Genomic DNA, 22,985 nt, shown 5'->3' on the forward strand with positions numbered 1-22,985 from the left:
TGATTGCTGATGCTAGAACTTCCAGCACTATGTTAAACAGCAGCGGTGAGAGTGGGCATCCTTGTCGTGTTCCTGATCTCAGGGAAAAAGCTTTCAGTTTTTCCCCGTTGAGGATGATGTTAGCTGTGGGCTTTTCATAAATGGCTTTTATGATCTTTAAGTATGTTCCTTCTATCCCGACTTTCTCAAGGGTTTTTATTAAGAAAGGGTGCTGGATTTTGTCGAAGGCCTTTTCTGCATCGATTGACAGGATCATATGGTTCTTCTCTCTTTTTTTGTTAATGTGATGTATCACGTTGATTGATTTGCGAATGTTGAACCAGCCCTGCATCCCAGGAATGAATCCCACTTGATCATGGTGAATAATTCTTTTTATATGCCGTTGAATTCGATTTGCTAGTATCTTATTGAGAATTTTTGCATCCATATTCATCAGGGATATTGGCCTGTAGTTCTCTTTTTTTACTGGGTCTCTGTCTGGTTTAGGAATCAAAGTAATACTGGCTTCATAGAATGAGTCTGGAAGTTTTCCTTCCCTTTCTATTTCTTGGAATAGCTTGAGAAGGATAGGTATTATCTCTGCTTGAAACGTCTGGTAGAACTCCCCTGGGAAGCCATCTGGTCCTGGACTCTTATTTGTTGGGAGATTTTTGATAACCGATTCAATTTCTTCGCTGGTTATGGGTCTGTTCAAGCTTTCTATTTCCTCCTGATTGAGTTTTGGAAGCGTGTGGGTGTTCAGGAATTCGTCCATTTCTTCCAGGTTGTCCAATTTGTTGGCATATAAGTTTTCATAGTATTCCCTGATAATTGTTTGTATCTCTGAGGGATTGGTTGTAATAGTTCCATTTTCATTCATGATTTTATCTATTTGGGTCATCTCCCTTTTCTTTTTGAGAAGCCTGGCTAGAGGTTTGTCAATTTTGTTTATTTTTTCAAAAAACCAACTCTTGGTTTCGTTGATCTGCTCTACAGTTTTTTTAGTTTCTATATTGTTTATTTCTGCTCTGATCTTTATTATTTCTCTTCTTCTGCTGGGCTTAGGCTGCCTTTGCTGTTCTGCTTCTAGTTCCTTTAGGTGTGCTGTTAGATTTTGTATTTGGGATTTTTCTTGTTTCTTGAGATAGGCCTGGATTGCAATGTATTTTCCTCTCAGGACTGCCTTTGCTGCGTCCCAAAGCGTTTGGATTGTTGTATTTTCATTTTCGTTTGTTTCCATATATTTTTTAATTTCTTCTCTAATTGCCTGGTTGACCCACTCATTCGTTAGTAGGGTGTTCTTTAACCTCCATGCTTTTGGAGGTTTTCCAGACTTTTTCCTGTGGTTGATTTCAAGCTTCATGGCATTGTGGTCTGAAAGTAAGCATGGTATAATTTCAATTCTTGTAAACTTATGAAGGGCTGTTTTGTGACCCAGTATATGATCTATCTTGGAGAATGTTCCATGTGCACTCGAGAAGAAAGTATATTCTGTTGCTTTGGGATGCAGAGTTCTAAATATATCTGTCAAGTCCATCTCATCCAATGTCTCATTCAGGGCCCTTGTTTCTTTATTGACCGTGTGTCTAGTTGATCTATCCATTTCTGTAAGTGGTGTATTAAAGTCCCCTGCAATTACCACATTCTTATCAATAAGGTTGCTTATGTTTATGAGTAATTGTTTTATATATTTGGGGGCTCCGGTATTCGGTGCATAGACATTTATAATTGTTAGCTCTTCCTGATGGATAGACCCTGTAACTATTATATAATGTCCTTCTTCATCTCTTGTTACAGCCTTTAATTTAAAGTCTAGTTTGTCTGATATAAGTATGGCTACTCCAGCTTTCTTTTGGCTTCCAGTCGCATGATAAATAGTTCTCCATCCCCTCACTCTCAATCTAAAGGTGTCCTCAGGTCTAAAATGAGTCTCTTGTAGACAGCAAATAGATGGGTCTTGTTTTTTTATCCATTCTGATACCCTATGTCTTTTGGTTGGCGCATTTAATCCATTTACATTCAGTGTTATTATAGAAAGATACGGGTTTAGAGTCATTGTGATGTCTGTATGTTTTATGCTTATAGTGATGTCTCTGGGACTTTGTCTCACAGGGTCCCCCTTAGGATCTCTTGTAGGGCTGGTTTAGTGGTGACAAATTCCTTCAGTTTTTGTTTGTTTGGGAAGACCTTTATCTCTCCTTCTATTCTAAATGACAGACTTGCTGGATAAAGGATTCTTGGCTGCATATTTTTTCTGTCTAGCACCCTGAAAATCTCTTGCCAATTCTTTCTGGCCTGCCAAGTTTCAAAAGAGAGATCAGTCACGAGTCTTATAGGTCTCCCTTTATATGTGAGGGCACGTTTACCCCTTGCTGCTTTCAGAATTTTCTCTTTATCCTTGTATTTTGCCAGTTTCACTATGATATGTCGTGCAGAAGATCGATTCAAGTTACGTCTGAAGGGAGTTCTCTGTGCCTCTTGGATTTCAATGCCTTTTTCCTTCCCCAGTTCAGGGAAGTTCTCAGCTATGATTTCTTCAAGTACCCCTTCAGCACCTTTCCCTCTCTCTTCCTCCTCTGGGATACCAATTATGCGTATATTATTTCTTTTTAGTGTATCACTTAATTCTCTAATTTTCCCCTCATACTCCTGGATTTTTTTATCTCTCTTTTTCTCAGCTTCCTCTTTTTCCATAACTTTATCTTCTAGTTCACCTATTCTCTCCTCTGCCTCTTCAAGCCGAGCTGTGGTGGTTTCCATTTTGTTATGCATTTCGTTTAAAGCGTTTTTCAGCTCCTCGTGACTGTTCCTTAGTCCCTTGATCTCTGTAGCAAGAGATTCTCTGCTGTCCTGTATACTGTTTTCAAGCCCAGCGATTAATTTTATGACTATTATTCTAAATTCACTTTCTGTTATATTATTTAAATCCTTTTTGATCAGCTCATTAGCTGTTGTTATTTCCTGGAGATTCTTCTGAGGGGAGTTCTTCCGCTTGGTCATTTTGGATAGTCCCTGGCGTGGTGAGGACTTGCAGGGCACTTCCCCTGTGCTGTGGTGTATACCTGGAGTTGGTGGGCGGGGCCGCAGTCAGACCTGATGTCTGCCCCCAGCCCACCGCTGGGGCCACAGTCAGACTGGTGTGTGCCTTCTCTTCCCCTCTCCTAGGGGCGGGATTCACTGTGGGGTGGTGTGGCTCGTCTGGGCTACTTGCACCCTGCCAGGCTTGTGATGCTGGGGATCTGGCGTATTAGCTGGGGTGGGTAGGCAAGGTGCACGGGGGCAGGAGGGGCAGGCTTAGATCGCTTCTCCTTAGGTGATCCACTTCAGGAGGGGCCCTGTGGCAGCGGGAGGGAGTCAGATCCGCTGCCGGAGGTTTGGCTCCACAGAAGCGCAGAGTTGGGTGTTTGCGCAGAGCGAGCAAGTTCCCTGGCAGGAACCGGTTCCCTTTGGGATTTCGGCTGGGGGATGGGCGGGGGAAATGGCGCTGGCGAGCGCCTTTGTTCCCCACCAAACTGAGCTCTGTCGTCAGGGGGCTCAGCAGCTCTCCCTCCCTTTGTCCTCCAGCCTTCCCGCTTTCCGAGTAGAGCTGTTAATTTCTGACCTCCCAGACGCTAAGTCGCGCTTGCTGTCGGAACACAGTCCGCCCGGCCCCTCCGCTTTTGCAAGCCAGACTCGGGGGCTCTGCTTGGCCGGCGAGCCGCCCCTCCGCCCCGGCTCCCTCCCGCCAGTCCGTGGAGCGCGCACCGCCTCGCCGCCCTTCCTACCCTCTTCCGTGGGCCTCTCGTCTGCGTTTGGCTCCGGCGACTCTGTTCTGCTAATCCTCTGGCGGTTTTCTGGGTTATTTAGGCAGGTGTAGATGGAATCAAAGTGATCAGCAGGACGTGGGGTGAGCCCAGCGTCCTCCTAAGCCGCCATCTTGCCGCAACCCTCTCTCTGGTCTGTCTTCCTTTAGAATATGATCACATAGCTGTTGGAGAGCCATGTTTTAAACAAATTGATTTTATCTTTGGATATAGATAGAACAACCTCCCTTATTTGGAGAATGGTAGTGATGGTGAAACTTTGATTCCTTATCCTCTCATTTTACTATCATTTTTCTCAGCCAACGAGCATTTATAACTCAGTTAAGGATAATAAGAAGAAATAAAACATTGTTCATATAATTATAAGGGTACAGTGGATCCTCATATTGTTAACAGATAGGGTGGACTTGGCAAACTTCTTATGCTACACTTGGGTGCCTCTAGGTCTGATGGAAGACCACTTTTCCTTTTATTTGACTACTCACTTTTTTTCAAACCCTAAACTTTAAGCAACTGTCCCTCTTCTCTGACTGAACTCAAATAGCTAGCCCTGATCCTTCCAGAGCCAAGATCTCAGGACCCATGCCTCCCTCAATACCCTCAATAAACTTGATCCTTCCTGGTCTTCCACTGCTCTTTGTTTTCACTTCCTCCTCTGAACTCACAGCCCTTAGCGCCTCTCCCTTCGTTCACAATCAGTCTTTCAGTGCTTGCTGACATTTCTTATACAGAACAGAGCTGTTACTTATCTTTTTTGTTGTTATTTAACGTTTCCTGTTTATGGCTTATTTTGCCAGTGTTAGTGTCAGCTCTTTTGGAACAGGAATACTACCTATATTGTACTTATTAGTTTGTCGAGACTTTAACAGTGTTCTGATTTGTTGACTAATTGATAGATTGTGTAAAACAGCTATAAATGTTGTGAGTGTCTCAGATTCCCTTGTGTCTTACAAGAATACTCTTAGTAGATTCTTAATATTCCTAAAATATTTGTGTACACAGTAAAAATTCCAATTTATAATATTTTCAATAGTAGACCCACCCACCCTTGCTGTTTCTTCCTTTCTTTTTATCAACATAATTACTGGGTATCTTTTATGAATTAGACATGATACCAAGAATTAAAAGACTGGAAAGGTAGCTTGAGTAATTTAAGGGACACTGAATTTAAGTGGCACCTTTAGCTAAAAAAAACCCTCATGTATGTATACAATCTGTCTCCTCCTTAGGTGACTGTAAGGCAGGTCAGAGTGCTGATGACTGTGGAGTGGCTAGGTATTAAGAAACCACTTGGGGGTATTGGGGGTATTGTTCAGTGACATATCCCACCTACAGACTTTGATTCCCTGCCTTCTGGACAAGTGTTCTTTACACAGTGTTCCCTTGGCCGTCATGATAAGCACAGGAAAGGAACATTACATGGTGGGGGGAAAAAGCAAAACCGACTGATTCCTTCATGCTGTCCTATGGGACAGCTTTTGGGAAACGGGATACTCTATTTAGCAGCCTGTAACTTACCCATCACAAGAACTTAAATGACTACATTTACTTTTCCTTTAGATAAGACTTCTATCTTGTATTTATTTCTAATTGTTTTAGCAAATGGAAACATCTTTCTATGCATGTTCTTGAAGGTTTTTGAAAATCCATAGCATTTAAACGTGCAGTAGAAACGGTCTAATTAAGATGAAGTAGCTGACAACTAAAGCATAGTGTGTTGAAATGAATTTTGCATATCAACGATTAATGAATATTAGAACTCGGTTATCATTCTACACAGGTTTTACAAATTAAAGAAATATATATTTAAGCCAAAGACTTTTGAAGGGTTTGGGAATAATTCTCATTTATGCATGTATGTGTTATTAAGCTCCCATTGTATTAAAACACTATCACTACACTTTGGAAGTGACAAAGTGAAGGAAATGAAAGCACTCCTCTCTTTCAATTCTTATACCCGCTTCATCAGCAAATCCTGATACAGGCCCCTTCTCACTTCTTTTCTATTCCCCCTACTGTTCTCCCATCTTCGAAGTGATTCCTTGCAGTCTGTTTTCCGTACAGTAGTCAGCATAAAGTTTACTGATGTTAAAAAGTAATAAGACATCTCATGAAATACACAAACAGTTGTCATAGAAACACAAGAGATTATACAAGAAGATGTTTAAGCTTTAGAAATATGTGAGTATAAGAGTCATGTCCTGGTTGTAGGTATTCTGACACACTGTGTCATGAAATCTGTGAAAAATCATACGTTTCAGAAATAATACTGAACATAACAAGCTTAAATGAAGCAAGTTATCAACTGAAAATTGTGTTCCTCAGTTGCAGTAGCTACACTTCGAGTGCTCCGTAGCCATATGTAGCTAGTTGCTACTATATCGGACACTACAGATATAAGCCATTGCCATCATCACAGAACACACTATATCACAGTCCTAGAGAGTCTTTATCAAGGAACAGGAATCAAGATAAACAACAAAAGAACAAAGTTTGGTAATGAGGCTGAGCAAGGTAAATCTAGACAAGGAATTTACGTGCTGAGTAAGAGACACAACTGGACGAATGGAATTTACTCCTTTGTCAAAGGCTTCCTGAAGCCCTGCAAGGAATTACATAATTACTGGTATCTGTACCTGTGTTAAATTGTGTAGTATATCCCATCATGTGATAAATGTGCTAAATGGTGTTGGGGGGATAGAAGGGGCCATTGAAAAGATTCCATGGAGAAAGATTGCGATAACCTGGTTCATGAAGTATTATTACTAGAATGCATGTGGTGGTGGTTGGAATCTTGAATGCCTGTCTTCTTTTCTCATTTTGCTGCCCTTCCATACCATTGGAGATATAAAAGTATCCATTTTGATAAATAGCCATCGGACTCCTATAGGGCTTAGGTGTATTTCAGCATCTCTTTTTATGTATTAAGAGAATACAGTAAAAGGCAAATAACTGGTTTATTCAAACTGAGTCAGAAAACATAAAATCTCTAACCTTGAATTTCATTAAGTTGAATTATTTTGGATTCCTTAAGCAAATATGACTCAGATTGTACATGTAATGTGCATTGGAAACAATCAAAACATGTATATGGATACAATCCCAAATACATAGAACGGTGTTGATGTGCTTGCAGCATGGAGCCATTTTGGTTAGAGGATTATAATAGCAGCTTACTTATACCTTTGGTGAGATGGTATAAGCTAATGATGTAGCCGTTAATTTGAATTTAGCAGACATTTTAAATATAGGTTTCTCTTACAGAGACAAAAGTTGCAATTTAAAGCTCTTTGGTGGTCTAAAAACAGCTTAATTCTGTAGTAGCATGGTAATAAGTCCTAATCCAGCTTATACAGTGATTGTAGTATGTCATGTTTGCAAGAGATTGCACAACTGCTTTCTCTGGTTTTTATGTTAATTTAAAAATATTAAACATAAAACCTTATAACATCTTCATGCTGAGATAAACTGTTCAATTTAACTTGTGCTCAAGCAGCAGCTGTCAGGAATTATCTTGTTCCTAGTGCTTTTTGCTATCACCTCGTGCCCTTTCCTGTTGGAGACACAGTGTGGGATGATAAAGCTCACCTTGTTAGGATTTATTGCTTAAGTAATACCTGTGGCAAGATGAACATTGGAAGCCTAGGGGTTGACTGCTGATTGAGTGATGTCATTCATTGTATCATTATTAACTTTATTTTTTAATTGGTCGAAGGGGACAAAGTAAAAATTGCCTATGAATCTTACCTGCATTTTGTGAGCATATTCGTTACTTCTTTTTGGGTGTCACTAACTCAAATATTTGACGAATTGCTTGTTGTCCACTTTAACTACTATTTTACAAATGAAAAGCAAACAGAATCTCTCTGTTTTCCTGACAGAGATAATTTCCACAATTCAGAAGTAGGGCTATTTCAAGATTAGTTATACAAGGGAAATGATTTTCCTGTTAATGACTGAACAAACTGAAGGAAGTGTTGGTGTGGGCAGACCCAAATGGTTAATATTCCGAAAATCACTGCCACCTCACTTCTGAATGTATTACATTCTTTCATTTGGGAGGCTTTATTTAGAACGCTCAATTTTAGATCTGGATTCCTTGATTATGGATTAGCTAGTAAGTAGGGTAAGGAGAGGAGAGATGTATGGTAGGAGCAGAGTGCAAGGATCACCTTGGCTAAACATTTGCTGCAGATGGCCCATCCTGAGCATAAGTCTCATGTAGGAAATTAACAGTTGGATTATGATTAGAAATACATATATGATGAGAGGGTTTTTTTACTTATGAAATGTATTTTTCTCTTCTACTCACTGCCATTTAATGCATATTCCCTCAAATTTGTAATTATATAAATATATAACGAGATAAAACTTTGAAGACTAGGTCGATGAAATTACAATATACCATTCATTTAGATTGATCAATTGTTAACATTTTACACATTTTTAAATATCTGTCTATGCAAATATATACTTATAAATATTTATTGTTATTAGTAGCCTTTTGTTTGAACCATGTAAGAATTAGTTGTAGACATCATGACCCTTCACATGTAAATAATTCAGTATGTGTCTCCAAAGAATAAGGTTATTCTCCTACATGACCATAATAAAATTAGTATACTTAAGAAATTTAAGATTGATTCAAATTTATAGTCTTATATGGAATCCATATTCAGAGTTTCCCTATTATCCTTATAATGTCCTTTATAACTATTTTTTCCTCATCTAGGATCCAATGAAGAATCACACATTGTATTTTGTTTCAGTGTCTCTTTATTTTCCTTTAATCTAGATTTTATTTTTCTTTAGGACATTGACATTTTTGGAGATTGAGCCCAGTTATTTTGCAGAATATTTGTCTGCAAATATTGTTTCCTCATGACCAAGTTCAGATCGGGCATTTGTGGCAGGAGAACTACATTGGTGATTTGTGTCTTTGTCAGTGTATCACACTGGGAAATACACATCACGTGTCCTGTTACTGTTTATGTTAAGTTTGATCACCTGGGTAAATTGATGTCTACCAAATTTCTCCATTAAGCTACCATTTTTTTGTTTTTTTGCAGTTAGTTAGTCATGTGGGGGCTGCATGTAATGAATTTTCGGCCTTCTGTGTGAAAAACATTGAGCTTGCTCAGGTCTTATGATTAAGAATGAGTCATTGCTTGCAGTAGTATTGTATGGAGGTAGAGGAGGGGGTGTTACTCAATAATTAGACCCACAAGTCACCTTCCATTTTATTTTAAAGAAAATATTGATTGATTGAGATTAATATTTTATTGTTCTCTCTACTAAGGATCGGATTTATAGATAAGCAAGTATCTTCATATTTCAGAATTTTCCATTTAAGTTTTAGAAAGGCTTATACTTGGTGGTGGTGGTGGTGGTGGGAATATTTTTGGACAAAATAAGGCATTTATTTGATCACCATTTTTCTGTGTGCTTTAGTTGAATACAAATAGACAGTTAAAAATATAAATACATCTCCTTTGTAAGGTTTTTTTTACTTCAAAGCATTAAACCATGATATTAATACAGCCATGTGGCTTTAGAGAGAGATCACGGCCTTTTGGTCTTTATGTGCCTTTTTTAGTCCATGAAGAAGACACCTGAATTCCTACTTATGATATATGCACTTATCATGTCATCATTCTTCCTGTGTGAAAATCATATAAACACCTGAAGTTAGCCATTTGACTTATCTGCAAGGGAAAATTTATAGTGGTTGTAATCATGGTAATAACAAGTATGATATTTTGTATTTATCAAGTACACAAAGAATCATTTGCAGTGTTTAAGTGGTCCACAGCCAGTTCATATCCGTGGCATAATGAAAGGTGCTTCAGGCTGTCGAAGACCAGGGGTCTCTGCTTTGCCACTTTGTACCAGCGTCAATCTACCAGTGCCACTTTCTACCAGTAAACGCAAAACTCTTAACCTTGTTGAACCTCATTATGTAGAATGGAACTAAAGCTGTAAGGGTCAAGTGATGCTACATTATGTTGTAAAGGTGGCATTCTATCAAAATTGTGCCATCTAAATGTCCTCAGCTGTTCAGGGACTGTAATTTGTTCCTCTTTTGTGTCCATATGTGGTAGGCACCTCGTTAGGGAAACGTTTCGAGGTTGTCCTAGAGCGATATTACTCCTTTCGGGTTTCTTTCTGTTAATTCTTTGTTTATGTCACAAGTGCAGGTAGCGTTTATCCTGATAGGCTGTCTTGGTTCATCTTCTCTCTTCTTCCCGGTTAGACTCTGGCCCACATTAGGCATTTAGTAAACGTTTGTGGAATGAGTAAGTAAATGGACACTGTTTCATTTATAAACATAATAGGTAAGCTTTCAGTTCCTTTTTTTCCCAAAGATAAGGAATCAGCTTTCTTCTTCTTCTCTTTTATATTTATTTTTTATATAAGGAGTTTTATAGATCATACGTTGCTGGATTATACATCTGGTGCCATTAGCAGTCCAGTAATGGAGAATAAAAAAAAAATAAAATAACAATAAGAAAACCACGAATATTGTCAAACAGTTAAGAAAAAGGGAGAGGTGGCAGATAGGGACAATGAGAAAACATGCCAAGAGAAAAAGACCACACTCAATAAGTCTGTTGCATAAATCAAAAGGGTTTATGTCATAACATGAACATGTGCCATTCCTGCTCGTATATTGAATTTCAGTAGTTGGTTGCATAAAGAAGTAAAGTGTAATGAAACTGGCAAGCAAAGTATTCCCCAGTCAGCCTTATCTTTGTTCCATTTGTCCTTCAGATAGAGCTTTTCTTGCCTTTTTCAATAAAATCCATCCGGCTTTTTTTTTTTTTTTCTTTTTGCATCTCTCAGTAACTGAGCTGAGAAGACCAATGAGATTCAGGGCTTTTATAGTTCTTAGCAGCTGCTTTTTAAGAGATCAAAACTTAGAATGCTGCTACATGGTATTAAGGCTTAACTATTGATGTGTCCCTATAGGGGATATGTTTTTGGGGGGGGGGTAGGAAGAGGGAAAGGGGGAGGAAGGCGAAGGATGACCACTTCACACATACTTGGGACAGTAAACTTTAATCTCCTTGTTTCCTAGGATCCTCTTTGCAAGCTCAGTGCTGAACCTGACTGAACTGACTGCCCTTCGGCCTGACCTTGGGAAGTTGAAAAAGATTCTGTACTTCCATGAGAACCAATTGGTATATCCTGTCAAGAAATGTCAGGAGAGGGATTTTCAGTATGGATACAACCAAATTCTCTCATGGTAGGTATAGATTGTATCATTATATTTAGTCCTTTGCTAAAAGATTTCGCTTTTAAATCTGAAGACCTACTGTACACTTATTTAGAAAACATCTTGAAATAGGTGCATAAGTGTAAACATACCTTCCATGGTAGTAATTGCTTGTGCCTTTGCCGTATATATATATACACACACACAGCTAATCCTCTTATAAAATACACATATGTAACAATCTAATGATGTATGTTGAACTAGTTATCTATTTTCTACAACATTCAAAATAGAATCAAAGTGTCCACAAGGCGCCATCTTTACCCCTTGATTCCATCCTGTATTGTAGAAGGGGTACTTTTAGAAAAGAGCAGTTAGTCAATTCTCATCCATTCTCATTTACCAACCACTTTCAATATATCCAGCTGAAATCAAAATAGAAATTTATAGAAGAAAAAGTAATAGACCAAGGGGTTTTTGTCTTTTTTTTTTTTTAACTGTTTGTAAGAGAAAACTATGGGAAATGAATCTTTAGGTGGTTGTTTGTTTTTTTTTTCCCCTCATTGAGTCTTCTGAAATCGCACAGCCTTAAAATACCATGACATTTCAAAGGTGATGGTCCTTCTCTGTTGTTACTTCCACAAAGTGTATCTCTTGAAGCTTAGTTAATGAAAGAAGTTAATAACAACTCTGAAATGGCTTTGCTGGTGCATCCTATTCACATAACTGCAACAATCAAATAGAATCAATTTGGCAGTGATAGGGTACATCCTACCTTTTTTAATAGTTCTTAGCAATTGGGATTCATGATGTGTTTAAACAGACTCCCAACTCCTACAGCATATTCCATAGTTTAGTTGACATAGAAAAACAACTCTATGGTAATATTTCCGTGTTTTGAGTATTTCGTAAATGTTTTCCTGCAATCATTTTTACAAGCTGCTTCAATTGTGAAGTGGCAGTGCTATCAAAATAGAGTGGAACTGCTTCACGTCAAATGTCTCATAAAAAAAGCAACCGTGTTGAAATTTCATAATAAAATTAAAATACTTTATTTTATCTTGAAACAGAGAAGGGAAATATGTTTTAAAAACAAAAATAAAATCATTCTGTGCCTTATCAATATGGAAAACATTTGTAATATTCTTTTGATTTCTTGAATTAGCATCATTCTTTTCCTCAGATAGTGTGTGTTTATTACCCCTGAGAAATAACTGGGGAAAAAAATTAAGTCTATTTTTCCCTTTATGGGTGGCTTTAAAGTTAATGGAAGTTACACCCACTCATATCAGAGAGGAAATGCATGAAAAGAATATTTCTATAGACCGTCTTGGATATTTAATTTAGCGGAGACTGGGTTTTTAGGAATGTAAGTAGTTAGGTTGCATGCCCTAGGAGGGCAGATGTCTATAAAAAATTTCAGCTCACTACCCCTCATCTCTCTGTTTTATAAAAGATTGTGTTTGGTCGAAAGGAATGAGACTATAAGGGTTCCAACATGATTTTCCGGCATTGCTCTTCTTAAGAGGGTAAACCGATCAACAAGCTCGGAGAGAAAGAAGGGGACTCGATCATCGGTTGGCCTCTTAATGAGAAAAAAATGGTTCACAGTTGTCCAGAGGAAAAATAAGAGTGTCAGGAAGCAGTCCTGTTTCAGATTCTCTTCGAAAAGTATGACTCTTGCTTCCTCAAATGTTTCTTTAGTTTTCTTGCTGACTTCTGCTTTTGTTGGCACTGTCGGATTTCTTTCTTGACCGTGTGGCAGTTAAGGACTTTAGAGGTGACTGACATAAGCACTCACCTTAAATAGAGGTTTCACTAGCCCTCTGACTTATGAACACATGTCGTAACTGTATATTATGACCTGTGGGTCGCTATTACAATATGTGACATATGGTGAAAACAGACTAGCTGTAAAACATCCTTCAACTTTTGGTATATTATTATATTGGCTTCCTTATTGCTTGGTGTTGTGTCAGCACTTCTGTGACATTCTTTTGTGTTATCCGTGCTGTTATCACCCCTACCCCCAAATTTCCACTAGGTTGCAACTAAAAAAAAAAAAAAAAACTTGTATGGAAAAGCAGTTTTGCAGGGGAGGCATAAAGGTGGCAGTTCAACATTCCTTTTGTAGGTTTTTGTTCCACTGTGTATTAATAATAGGAACTTTGGCTGTCCTCAGTAAACGAAGGATTTGCTTTGGTATTCCTATTCTATAAGCTCTGCTTATTCATTTGTGTTTTGCGGACTTTTTAGTTTTCTTGATCTGTCATTTTTAGGGTGAAATAAAATTAACTGTTGTTTGAACTTATATAGCTTCTCACTAAAACATTTGTATGCATTTTGCTGAGATCCCATGACACCGAGACCCTAAATCATTGCCTAAGGCAAAAATCTTTGCTTAAATCAAAACAATTATTTATTAAATCAGTTTTTTGACTCATAAAGGGAACATACTCCATATTCAGGTTTTATCCAGCTTGCCCATGGTTATCATTCATGTTCACTGGTTTTCAATAAAATGTTATGGGCTGTTTTGAACACTACTGACATAGTTATGACACCTAAAATTTGTTTTCACATTTCCTTATAATAATGTATTTTAGATTATTTTTATTTAAAAAATATTAAAGGGAGGAACGCAATATATCCATGAAAAGTAATAGCTAAAATTATATTTATTTCATTTACTTATGAAGGTCCATGGTATTGTGGTCCTTCTTCTTTGGCCACCCCAAATATAATAGTGAAATAAGTTGTTTGTAGAGATATCCCATATAATTCTTCCTGTACAGTTCCAGAGCTTTAAAAAACCTAATGGTTTCTTGAAGGAAGGACTAAACACGAAATAGACTTTAACCACGTGTTTGAAGGTATGCTCTTGTGGGAAGTAGCTTTATCTGAACTCATCTCCTTGAAGGTAGTGAAAGGGATTGGCAGATGTTCTCTTCAGTGTAGTATGGTGTAAAACGATATATATCACTGACATAGAAACCCAACGTGGGTATTTGGGCCACAAAGGAAAAGGTCCTGCTGTACTGACTGTTGATGTTATAGAAAGTCCTGGCATTGCAGAAAAATAAACTTTGTTTGGAGTCTCATAAGATCCCAATAAATTATTTGATTCCTCTCCTGCCTTTCTTTCCTGATGCCAGAAATCAAACTTACCACGATACAATGCTAATGAAACTAATTCTCTATTAGAGGCATTTTAGTAAATACTATGGGAAGTGCTGAGTTCTTTGCAAGCCCAAGGACAGTATAAACTCTGATTAACACAGAGGACTTAGGCTTATGAAAAATAGCTGTGAGTGAGTGTGGGTTCATCATTTGCATTTATCCTTTCCCTTTACAGCCTGGTGGCTGATGTGGTGGTATTCAACTCGGTTTTTAACATGGAGTCATTTCTCACCTCTATTGGAAAATTTATGAAGCTGATTCCTGATCACAGACCCAAGGATCTGGAAAGCATCATCAGACCCAAGTGCCAAGTTATTTACTTTCCCATCAGGTTTCCTGATGTGAGCAGGTCAGTATGTTTGACTCTGTTTTCAATATTGTATCATACTTTATTCACCAAATGTATAGAAATTGGTGGTGTTCTTGCCAATTTTAACCTTTCAGCGTTAAGCATGGTTAATTGGAGAATCGAATTCTATTTCACCATGCTGTGATTTACAAACATTTTAAATAATCATGTGTCCAAGCTATCACTGAATGGTTAGTTCTGATATTGAGTTCGTCCTTTCTTTTCTGTTATTTATTGGTGTCCCAAAGCAAGCTGCTTTGGCTTTTTAACACTTACTGTTTTGTTTCTTTATTTGTTGTTTTGTTGCAGAAGTCATTCATTGTTAAGCATGTTTCTCAGCCTTTGCATTCAGCTTATGCCCATGGGCTTATATGTATATAGCAAACTGTTCTAAGTAAATCAGTGTTAAATTGCACTGCTTGGGTTACTTTCATTTCCCATGCTATTTCCTTCTATTTTTTTCCTTTTTCCATTTTTTTTTATTATTTATATTATCTTAATAAAGAGTTAGGTCTTCTATATTAGGTTGCAAATACACTTAATTGCCATTTCTCTTTCTCTGTTACTAAGGACATTTTTTATTACCCCTGTTGCTAGGCCCACCCTGAATTAGCAGTGGATGATGTGGCTCAAAGGGAACATTCTCAAATTCCTTTTCACTTCTGATTAAACCTAGCAAAACGGTTTTTATTACCACTAGGAATATTTCTCCCGTGTGAACAGAAAGTTTACTTCAGTGGGACTCATCCTAGCTGGGGATGCTGCTGTTTGTAACTGACGATGTCCTTAAAAAGAGTTCAGGGACAGCTGTTTGTTCCCCATCCCTGAAATGAAATCAGGAAACAATTTAATGTCTGCACATTATGCAGGAGGTCAGCATTATTTTCTGTATTCTAGATTTAGATTTTGCTGTGGGATCAGTAGTCCTCATCAGCACTCTGAATGCTGATTTATTTGAGGATTTTACTAGTTAATATTTCATTTAAGAAGAATCTGCCTAATACCAAGTCAAGTTAGTGAGTCATAAAATTTAAGTTCTACAACCTTGCCCAGTTTTTACTTTATGGAGTTCAGAAAACAGAGACCCAGGGAAGCAGGAGACTGGCTTGCACTCACACTGCTGATTATTGTCACACACTGGATAAAAGTTTAGACCCTATGACTTTTGATCCAGTTTTATGTTTACTGGTCATACTTCCTATCAGCAAAGGTCATATGTCAAAATCATTTAATCATTTATGTGCAGTTTTGACAACTATCAGGCCAAGTGACACTAAGATCAAATTCGATTTTCAGTTACACATGTGTATGTATAAATATGTATATGCATATATAGTTGTTGTATTTGTATATTTATATATATCATATGTGGGATGAGAGAATTTCAACTTTTGGAAAATATAATTGTTACACTTTAAGATCTATGATGAGCTAAAACACAGTTTATGTTTTAGTCCACATTTTTAAAATATGAACCTTATTTTTTGATACATTTTTAAGTTTTTCATATAATAAATACTCAAAATGTACATCTTTAAGTGAGTACATAATTATACTACATCTTAATTATTACCACTATAGAATTCCAAATAAATAATGTATTTTAAAATTCATTTGCATCTGATATATTCCTACAACATCATATACTTAATACACCTGTGGCAATTGAATAGTTTATTAATTTGGACTATATTACCATAAATAAATCTAGCTAAATGGAAGAAGGTTAAGAAATATTGTGGCCAAGATAACATTCATAAGCAAGGTCTTAGCCCAGAGTGTTATTTGAATTATTTTCAAATGGTAATTTGCTTTATCCACCCCAAACTCATATAGTGTAAGTAAGTGATTATTTGCATGAATGACAATCATTCTAATGCCTGCAGTCTTAAAAGAGTATTATTTTGTTGAGATGTTGAAAAATATTTAGTAATTCCAAAGGCAACATAACCAAGATGATGGAAGAAGAAAAAACTTTTGAATGCTCTTATCTCTGTCCCTATACAAATATTTTTTGGTCATGGCAAAAATAAATTTAAGTAAAAACAAAGTGGAAGATACAATTAAATTATTAATACAATGTGCTGTGATAGTGTATACTCTAATGGATATTCATCAGAGAAAGGGAAGAGCCATATTTCAGCAAAAAATATGAGGATTTATAAAGTTGACAACAGTTATAGTTCAGAGCACATCAGTCACATAGGACTTCAGAAGGATTGGCTTTGTGGCAACAGCTCTTACCTATTGCCCTGCTCGCCCCTCACTGCCTCGTTCTCAAAGACCAGAAAAATAGTAGCAAGAAAGAATATCTCTTGAAACTATCGTTATATGTGTTAAGCATCTGGGGATGGGAAAACTCTTAAACACTGTAGACATACATACATACATTGTGTTTGGGTCTTGACTGCCCCTTGCTAGCTCTGCAACCTATGCAAGTATAATGACCCTGAGCCTAGGTTCTTTAATGATTATGATTATTACATTTACGTCATCACCTCATAGGCATTGTGTAGTGACTAAAGGAAATAATGCATACGTGAAATGCCTAGCATAGTGCCTGGTATGTAATAGCCCCCCTAGTAAAGACTAATTCATCTTATTAATTAACCCACTCCCATTGTTATGTAACATAGCACATTTATTGCCACCTGAATATAAAGGACTGACTTCCTCTCTGCCCTCTCTTAATTAGCATATGAAAATAGAGAAAAATTCTGCCAAAGGAGCAGTCTAATATAAATAGAGAGATTCATTTATTATTCTCTTTATCATGCTGACTCAGTCTTTGGGCCTCATAAGACCCTACCATCCATTGTTGGGGCCAGTTCCTTACTTTGAGATGCTCTTCTTGTGCCAATTTTCCTCCTTCTTCCTTGAGCTTAACCTCCATATTTGGTCATCATACCTGCTGTCTTGCAGATACTCTCAATTTGTTTGTACTTTTCCCTTAATTTGATTAGAAGAACATCCAAGAACATACTTATTAGTCTACTCTCAGTTCATATGGTCCCTGAGAGCTGCCTGGCAAACAGACCACATTTCTCATCCTATAGATAACTAATCATGCATTTTTCTTTCTTTGTAAACTGCTGATTCCAAATATCCTATCTTCATTCTCAGATCATGACTGAGAAAATAGAAACAATGGTCAGAGAATTTATATATGCTGCCACCACTGCGTCTGCCCATCCATGTGTTCCTGGGTGCATAGTCTCCTTCTTCGCACCTGGTGTGTGTGTGTGTGTGTGTGTGTGTGTGTGTGTGTGTGTGTTTTAGTTTTTTTAATGGTCATTTATTTTTGAGAGAGAGAGAGAGAGAGAGAGAGAGCCAGTGCATGAGTAAGGGAGGGGCAGAATAAGAGGGAGACACAGAATCTGAAGCAGACTCCAGGCTCCGAACTGTCAGCACAGAGCCCGATGTGGGGCTTGAACTCACAAACTGTGAGATCATGACCAAAGCTGACGTTGGACGCTTAGCCAACTGAGCCACCCAGGTGCCTCAATTCACACCTGTTAATAAGGACGAACTGACGTTGCTTCTGTGTAAGGGTTTTGCCCCCACTTTTGCCAGAGCTCATCCTTCTTGCATACATAAGACTACTATCCTAGCAATGTGTCCTTTGTTCTGCATCATCAGTTCTCCTGTCTTCTGGATCATTACTGTTAGCATAAGAGAAGTGTTATTAGTTTTACATCTTAAAAAAAAAAGTCCTTTCTTGATTCCACTTCTCCCTTCAGAAACTGCCTGTTTTCTTTCTTTCTGTTAGTAGTAAAACCTCCTGAAAGAGTTGTTTATACTTGCTTCTAATTTTATTCCTACTGTTCTCTCTTATAGCTACTCCACTGAAATTGCTTTTGTCGAGGTTACCAATGACTTCCATGCCTCTCTAAATCCTGTGGTCAATTCTCAGCGCTCATCTTACTTGACATATCAGCAGTGTTTGATACACTATGACACATTCTTCAATTGACTGCTAGGACACACAGGTTGCTACTTCTCAGGCTTCTTGCTGGTTTCTCATCATTACCCTGGCTTTGAACTTCAGACTGGCTATTGGCACTCTTAACACTTAAGGGGCTGGTGGAAGAACAGCCCAGGATTGAAGAGAGGAGAAAAAAGAGTCAGAAGGTCAACATTGAAAGAATTATCCTCTGGAGCAAAGGGAAGAAGACTTTAAGGAGATGGTCAGTACTGAATTCAGAGGACTAAGGTTAAATAAAGTGATGACTAAAACATATCCTTGAATTTGACAGTTAAAAGGTCAGTGGTACCCCATCCTGCCTTCTGTTAACTCAAAAAAGTTTCCTATGTTCTTTCTGACAGCCAGAGAAAGTTAGGCTCCAAGTCTGGTTGAGATCTCTCTCCTTTCCGCTTTGTCTCTCTCTGTCTGTCTCTCTCTCTCTCTCTCTCTCTCTCTCTCTCTCTCTCACACACACACACACACACACACACACACACACACACACACGGATCCTGCTCCTTATGGATGGAAGCACCAAGGTTCAGAGAAGTTAAGTGTCTCCTGGTAGCCACACAGCCAGATAGGGACAGAGCAAGAACTGGAACTCATATCTCACAATCTCCATCCCATGCTTGGCCCACCACTTATTGTGAATGCAATTTCAGAGGTCTTGATTATCTGATTTCTCAGCTGACAGCAGATTAGCAGCATCAAATTGGGGGTGCGATAAAGGCAGGCTCACTGACAGCAGTAAAAAGTGACAGCTGACTGACAGCTCGACAACATGGGAGGAGAGAGATAAACTATTTAAAAAAATATATGAGAAGTGAAAAAGCGTAGCAGCCTGAAGCCATTCTATGGCAGGGCAGGCAACTCTGCACATTGAAGAACCCTGCAGACATTTCTCCATGATTGTACGGCTTGTACATCAAAAGGAGGACTGTGATTTATTAAAAGAGATTAAATGGTAGCCAGTAAATTCTGTTTAAGAATGTAGGGAAATGCGTAACCCACTTTTGGCAGAAATGATAAATAACAGCAAATGAAGTTAAGCATCATGCCTTACTCTAGGATGTACACGAGCCGTATTCACCTCAAGGAAGATAGTAAACCTTCATATGCAGTTTTAACATCTGTAAGCTTAGGTCACCAGAGAATATTTCAGTGAGCTATCTTTTTTAGATCTTCCTGATGGAGGCTTTTTATGGACAAGATCTCCCTTTGCTGTCAGGGTGGGAGTGTATACACTCCCCCTTTGGTATTGAAGACATCCAGGCCTGTCAGATGATCAGTGGGCAACAAAACAAATTTTGTAATATTAATACCATGCTTTAGCCTGTATGGGCTGCTGTACCAGAATACCATAGACTGGGTAGCTAATGAAAAACAGGGATTTATTTCGCATAGTTCTGGAGCCTGGCAAGTCCAAGATTAAGGCCCTGGTAGATTTGGTGTCTGTTGAAGGTCTGTTTTCTGTGTTTGTGCAGTGTTCTCACATGATGGAAGAAGGAACTAGGGAGCTCTCTGGAGTCTCTTTTGTAAAAGCACTCATCCCATCAGTGAAGAAGTCACCCTCGTGATGCCCAAAGGCTTCACCTCCTAATACCATCATGTTGTGGACCAGGGTAGGATTTAAACATAGGAATTTTGAGGGAGTAAAAATATTCATCCTGTACCATGCCAGAAGATAAATAGGATCTCAAGACTTGATGACATGAGACTCATGACTGGGAAGCCAATTCTGTGTTAGAGGATATAGATTAGATTGAAAACTAAGGAAATTTCACTGTATATATCAAGAAGGCAAATCTCACGTAGAACTCCATGGATGTGCAATGCAAAGAATAAAAGAAGCAATCCTGCAGCCAACTGAGCTGGACATTGGCTAGAAGAAGCCAGTATTTTCCTTCTCTAAATCAGGTAGCTGCCATACAGGCAAGGCCTCATACAACTAGGAGATTTACATAGCCGGCCTTTGTGTCAGTCTTGGTCTAATGAAATCAGAACATCTGAAGAATTGGTAACTTGCTTTCTGGCAATGTCATCTTTAGAAGGTAGAGCTAACCATAACAGTTAACCTTACTTATTCTTATTTTAGCCCTGCATTGTAGCTAAGCCTATTATGCGTATTTTAGCATTTTATTCTTCCAAAAATTCTAAAAGCTATTTTCCATTTATAGTTTGAAGTAACTTAGCCGTAGAGAATGTAAATAACTTTATGCCTACAGTCATACAGATAGTAAAGGTAGAACAAGAAATCAGTCATTTTTAATCCATTTTAGAACCCAAATTCTTTTTCTTTAATTCATTATTTCTATATTGCATGTCCCCCAAAACGAGGTTCTAGTCCCTGATACTTGACCCTGACCACTGAAGAACAAATGATTTATACAAGTGAATTGACAGAAATATCGAATAAAAGGGACCATGTCATGGTAATGTTATAAAAGAAAGGACTCAGGACTTTAGAAAGCCGACTTTTAAAAGGTAGAAGTTTTAAAAAGGAGGATACTGAAGAGGAACGAGAAATTTAAAAAAGAATTCTGATGGTAAAATTGAAGATGGGCCTAAAGAAGCAGAATAGAAAGAATATGTCAGAGATACAGCTGTGGGCTTAGACCATTATTTCGTGTATCTGAATCCTTTTCTTTTTTCTATTCGTATTTATGTCTCATTTATCCAAACTCTCTTCCCTTACAAGTAATTGTATAGCGTGACACTCGTGTTACATAGGGTAGTGCCTGCTGCATCACATTAGATGTTTAGGATGGAGTTGACTGCATCAGCCTATCATCATACTTCTTCCAGCTGCCCCCTATAAGATTTGGTACTGAGGGACTGTTCATGATTTTCATAGAACGAGATCATCCCCACTCTCAACAAATTGAATCACAGAAGAGTGTATTGTAGAAATACGGTGAATTACAAAGCGGCATTTCCTATTCTTGAAAAAGATCAGGCCTGCTCAAGGAATTCCCTCAGGGACCATGAGTAGGGAATATCAAAGTGGCTATCATCTGCTTCAAGTAACATAAGGGTGGAGTAAAGGTGAAGAGAGATAAATGCTCTGAGACTGTCAAGTCCTGATACTTGTATGTATTTATTACTTGCTTACCTTCTGAGTCCCATTATATTGTGAAAAAGTTTACATTTTTTTTAATTATACTTGCCCATAATTGTTCTAAAAGACCAAGTTTATGTGTTTCCAGCGGAGACCACACAGAAAAAAAATCATCCAAATTTAATGAAGAGATGAATGGATGGTATTTCTTTAGGAGTTGAAGGTTGGACTTGGAAGCAAATTGAAGGCTGTATACTTTACATTGAAAAATAGGAGCTGTATTTGGGGTTCAGGTCCCATTTAGGGACCATAGAGAATATCGTATCAATCTTGTTATGATCCGTAGAGAAGAATTTCATATGCTTCTGTAATCATTTCATTACCTATTCTAATTTTCCACTGTATTGGATTGCCAGAGTTGCCAGAATAAACAATAGTAGATTTTACCTGTGAATTTACTCATTTCATAGTAGAATTTGCATTCTGGGGACAGGGGTTATATAAATAGCTTTCCTCTTCCTACATTTTTGACAGCAAAGGAAAGAGAAAAACAACGTTGGTCATTTGGAGTAATCTCAGTTATTGAAACCTTAAGAATTTCTCTCCATTTTTCTCTCCACCTTTTCCATGTAGCTAAAATGTGAAGCCAAAACAGAGGTCTATGGACTTCACGTAACTATTTTAGAAACAAAAATGGAGAATTTTAAAAACAGTGTGAAAACTTTAAATGAAAACTCTCAGGCTGTGCAAACAAAGGCAAGGAGCCTAAGGGCTTTTTGAAGAATTCTTATTAAAGAAAACACTATTTTACATTGCAAAGCAGATGTGTCACAAAACAACAGCAGATCTGTAATTTGAGAATTTGTGGATTGATAGGACAGAAGGCAGCCCTCGTGGCTCCCCATAGAAAACTTTGTTTTCTGCAGTCAAGAGTCCTGCTTTTGGGGGGCAGGAGTTGCCAGAAAACACCTTAATCTTCGCACCGTATGAGGTCATGTTTCTCAGATATTTTTGATGAAGTATTAGTTCAACATATTGCTAAAACTACCGCCTTTGCTCCGTTAGGTAATGAAATGGGTCTGTCTTCTTGAATATTAACGTAGGCTTGAAGTAGAAGAAGAAAAGTTTTGCTTTTACAAATTTAAACATATCCATATTTGCTAACAATTATTTTGGCTCTTCAAAATGAATGCAAAAATGTGTTTCGTTTGAATGTCATTTAAAAAAATTTTTATAGAATCACTGTACTAAAAAAAAAAACTTTTGATAAATCATTCCAATGTTTAACACCACTCACTTTCACGAAATCTCCTTTATATCTAATGCAAATCTTTCATGCTGTGTTATATTCTAACCATCTTCCTCTTACTATTCTTGTGAAGAAAGGAATTTGGTTTCAGCATGTATATACAATTCCTTTGTTGGCCTGAAGT

The 22,985-nt window shown here is 37.8% G+C and overlaps 1 protein-coding gene across 24 annotated transcripts in view; it reads left to right on the forward strand.

Moving 5' to 3' along the window:
* GTDC1 (glycosyltransferase like domain containing 1) overlaps positions 1-22,985 on the forward strand; it is a 404,727-nt gene that overhangs the window by 187,547 nt on the left and 194,195 nt on the right. For all 24 annotated transcript variants that reach the window (XR_007154565.1, XR_007154566.1, XR_007154567.1 and 21 more), the window contains 2 exons: positions 10,861-11,028; positions 14,354-14,527. Coding sequence is in view for 19 of the 24 variants with exons in the window: in XM_047869470.1 (XP_047725426.1) it covers positions 10,861-11,028; positions 14,354-14,527 (342 nt within the window). In the remaining 5 variants the exon portion in view is untranslated. The remainder of the gene's footprint in view (positions 1-10,860; positions 11,029-14,353; positions 14,528-22,985) is intronic.

Source organism: Prionailurus viverrinus, chromosome C1 (assembly GCF_022837055.1).
Source record: "Prionailurus viverrinus isolate Anna chromosome C1, UM_Priviv_1.0, whole genome shotgun sequence".
NCBI lineage: Eukaryota > Metazoa > Chordata > Mammalia > Carnivora > Felidae > Prionailurus > Prionailurus viverrinus.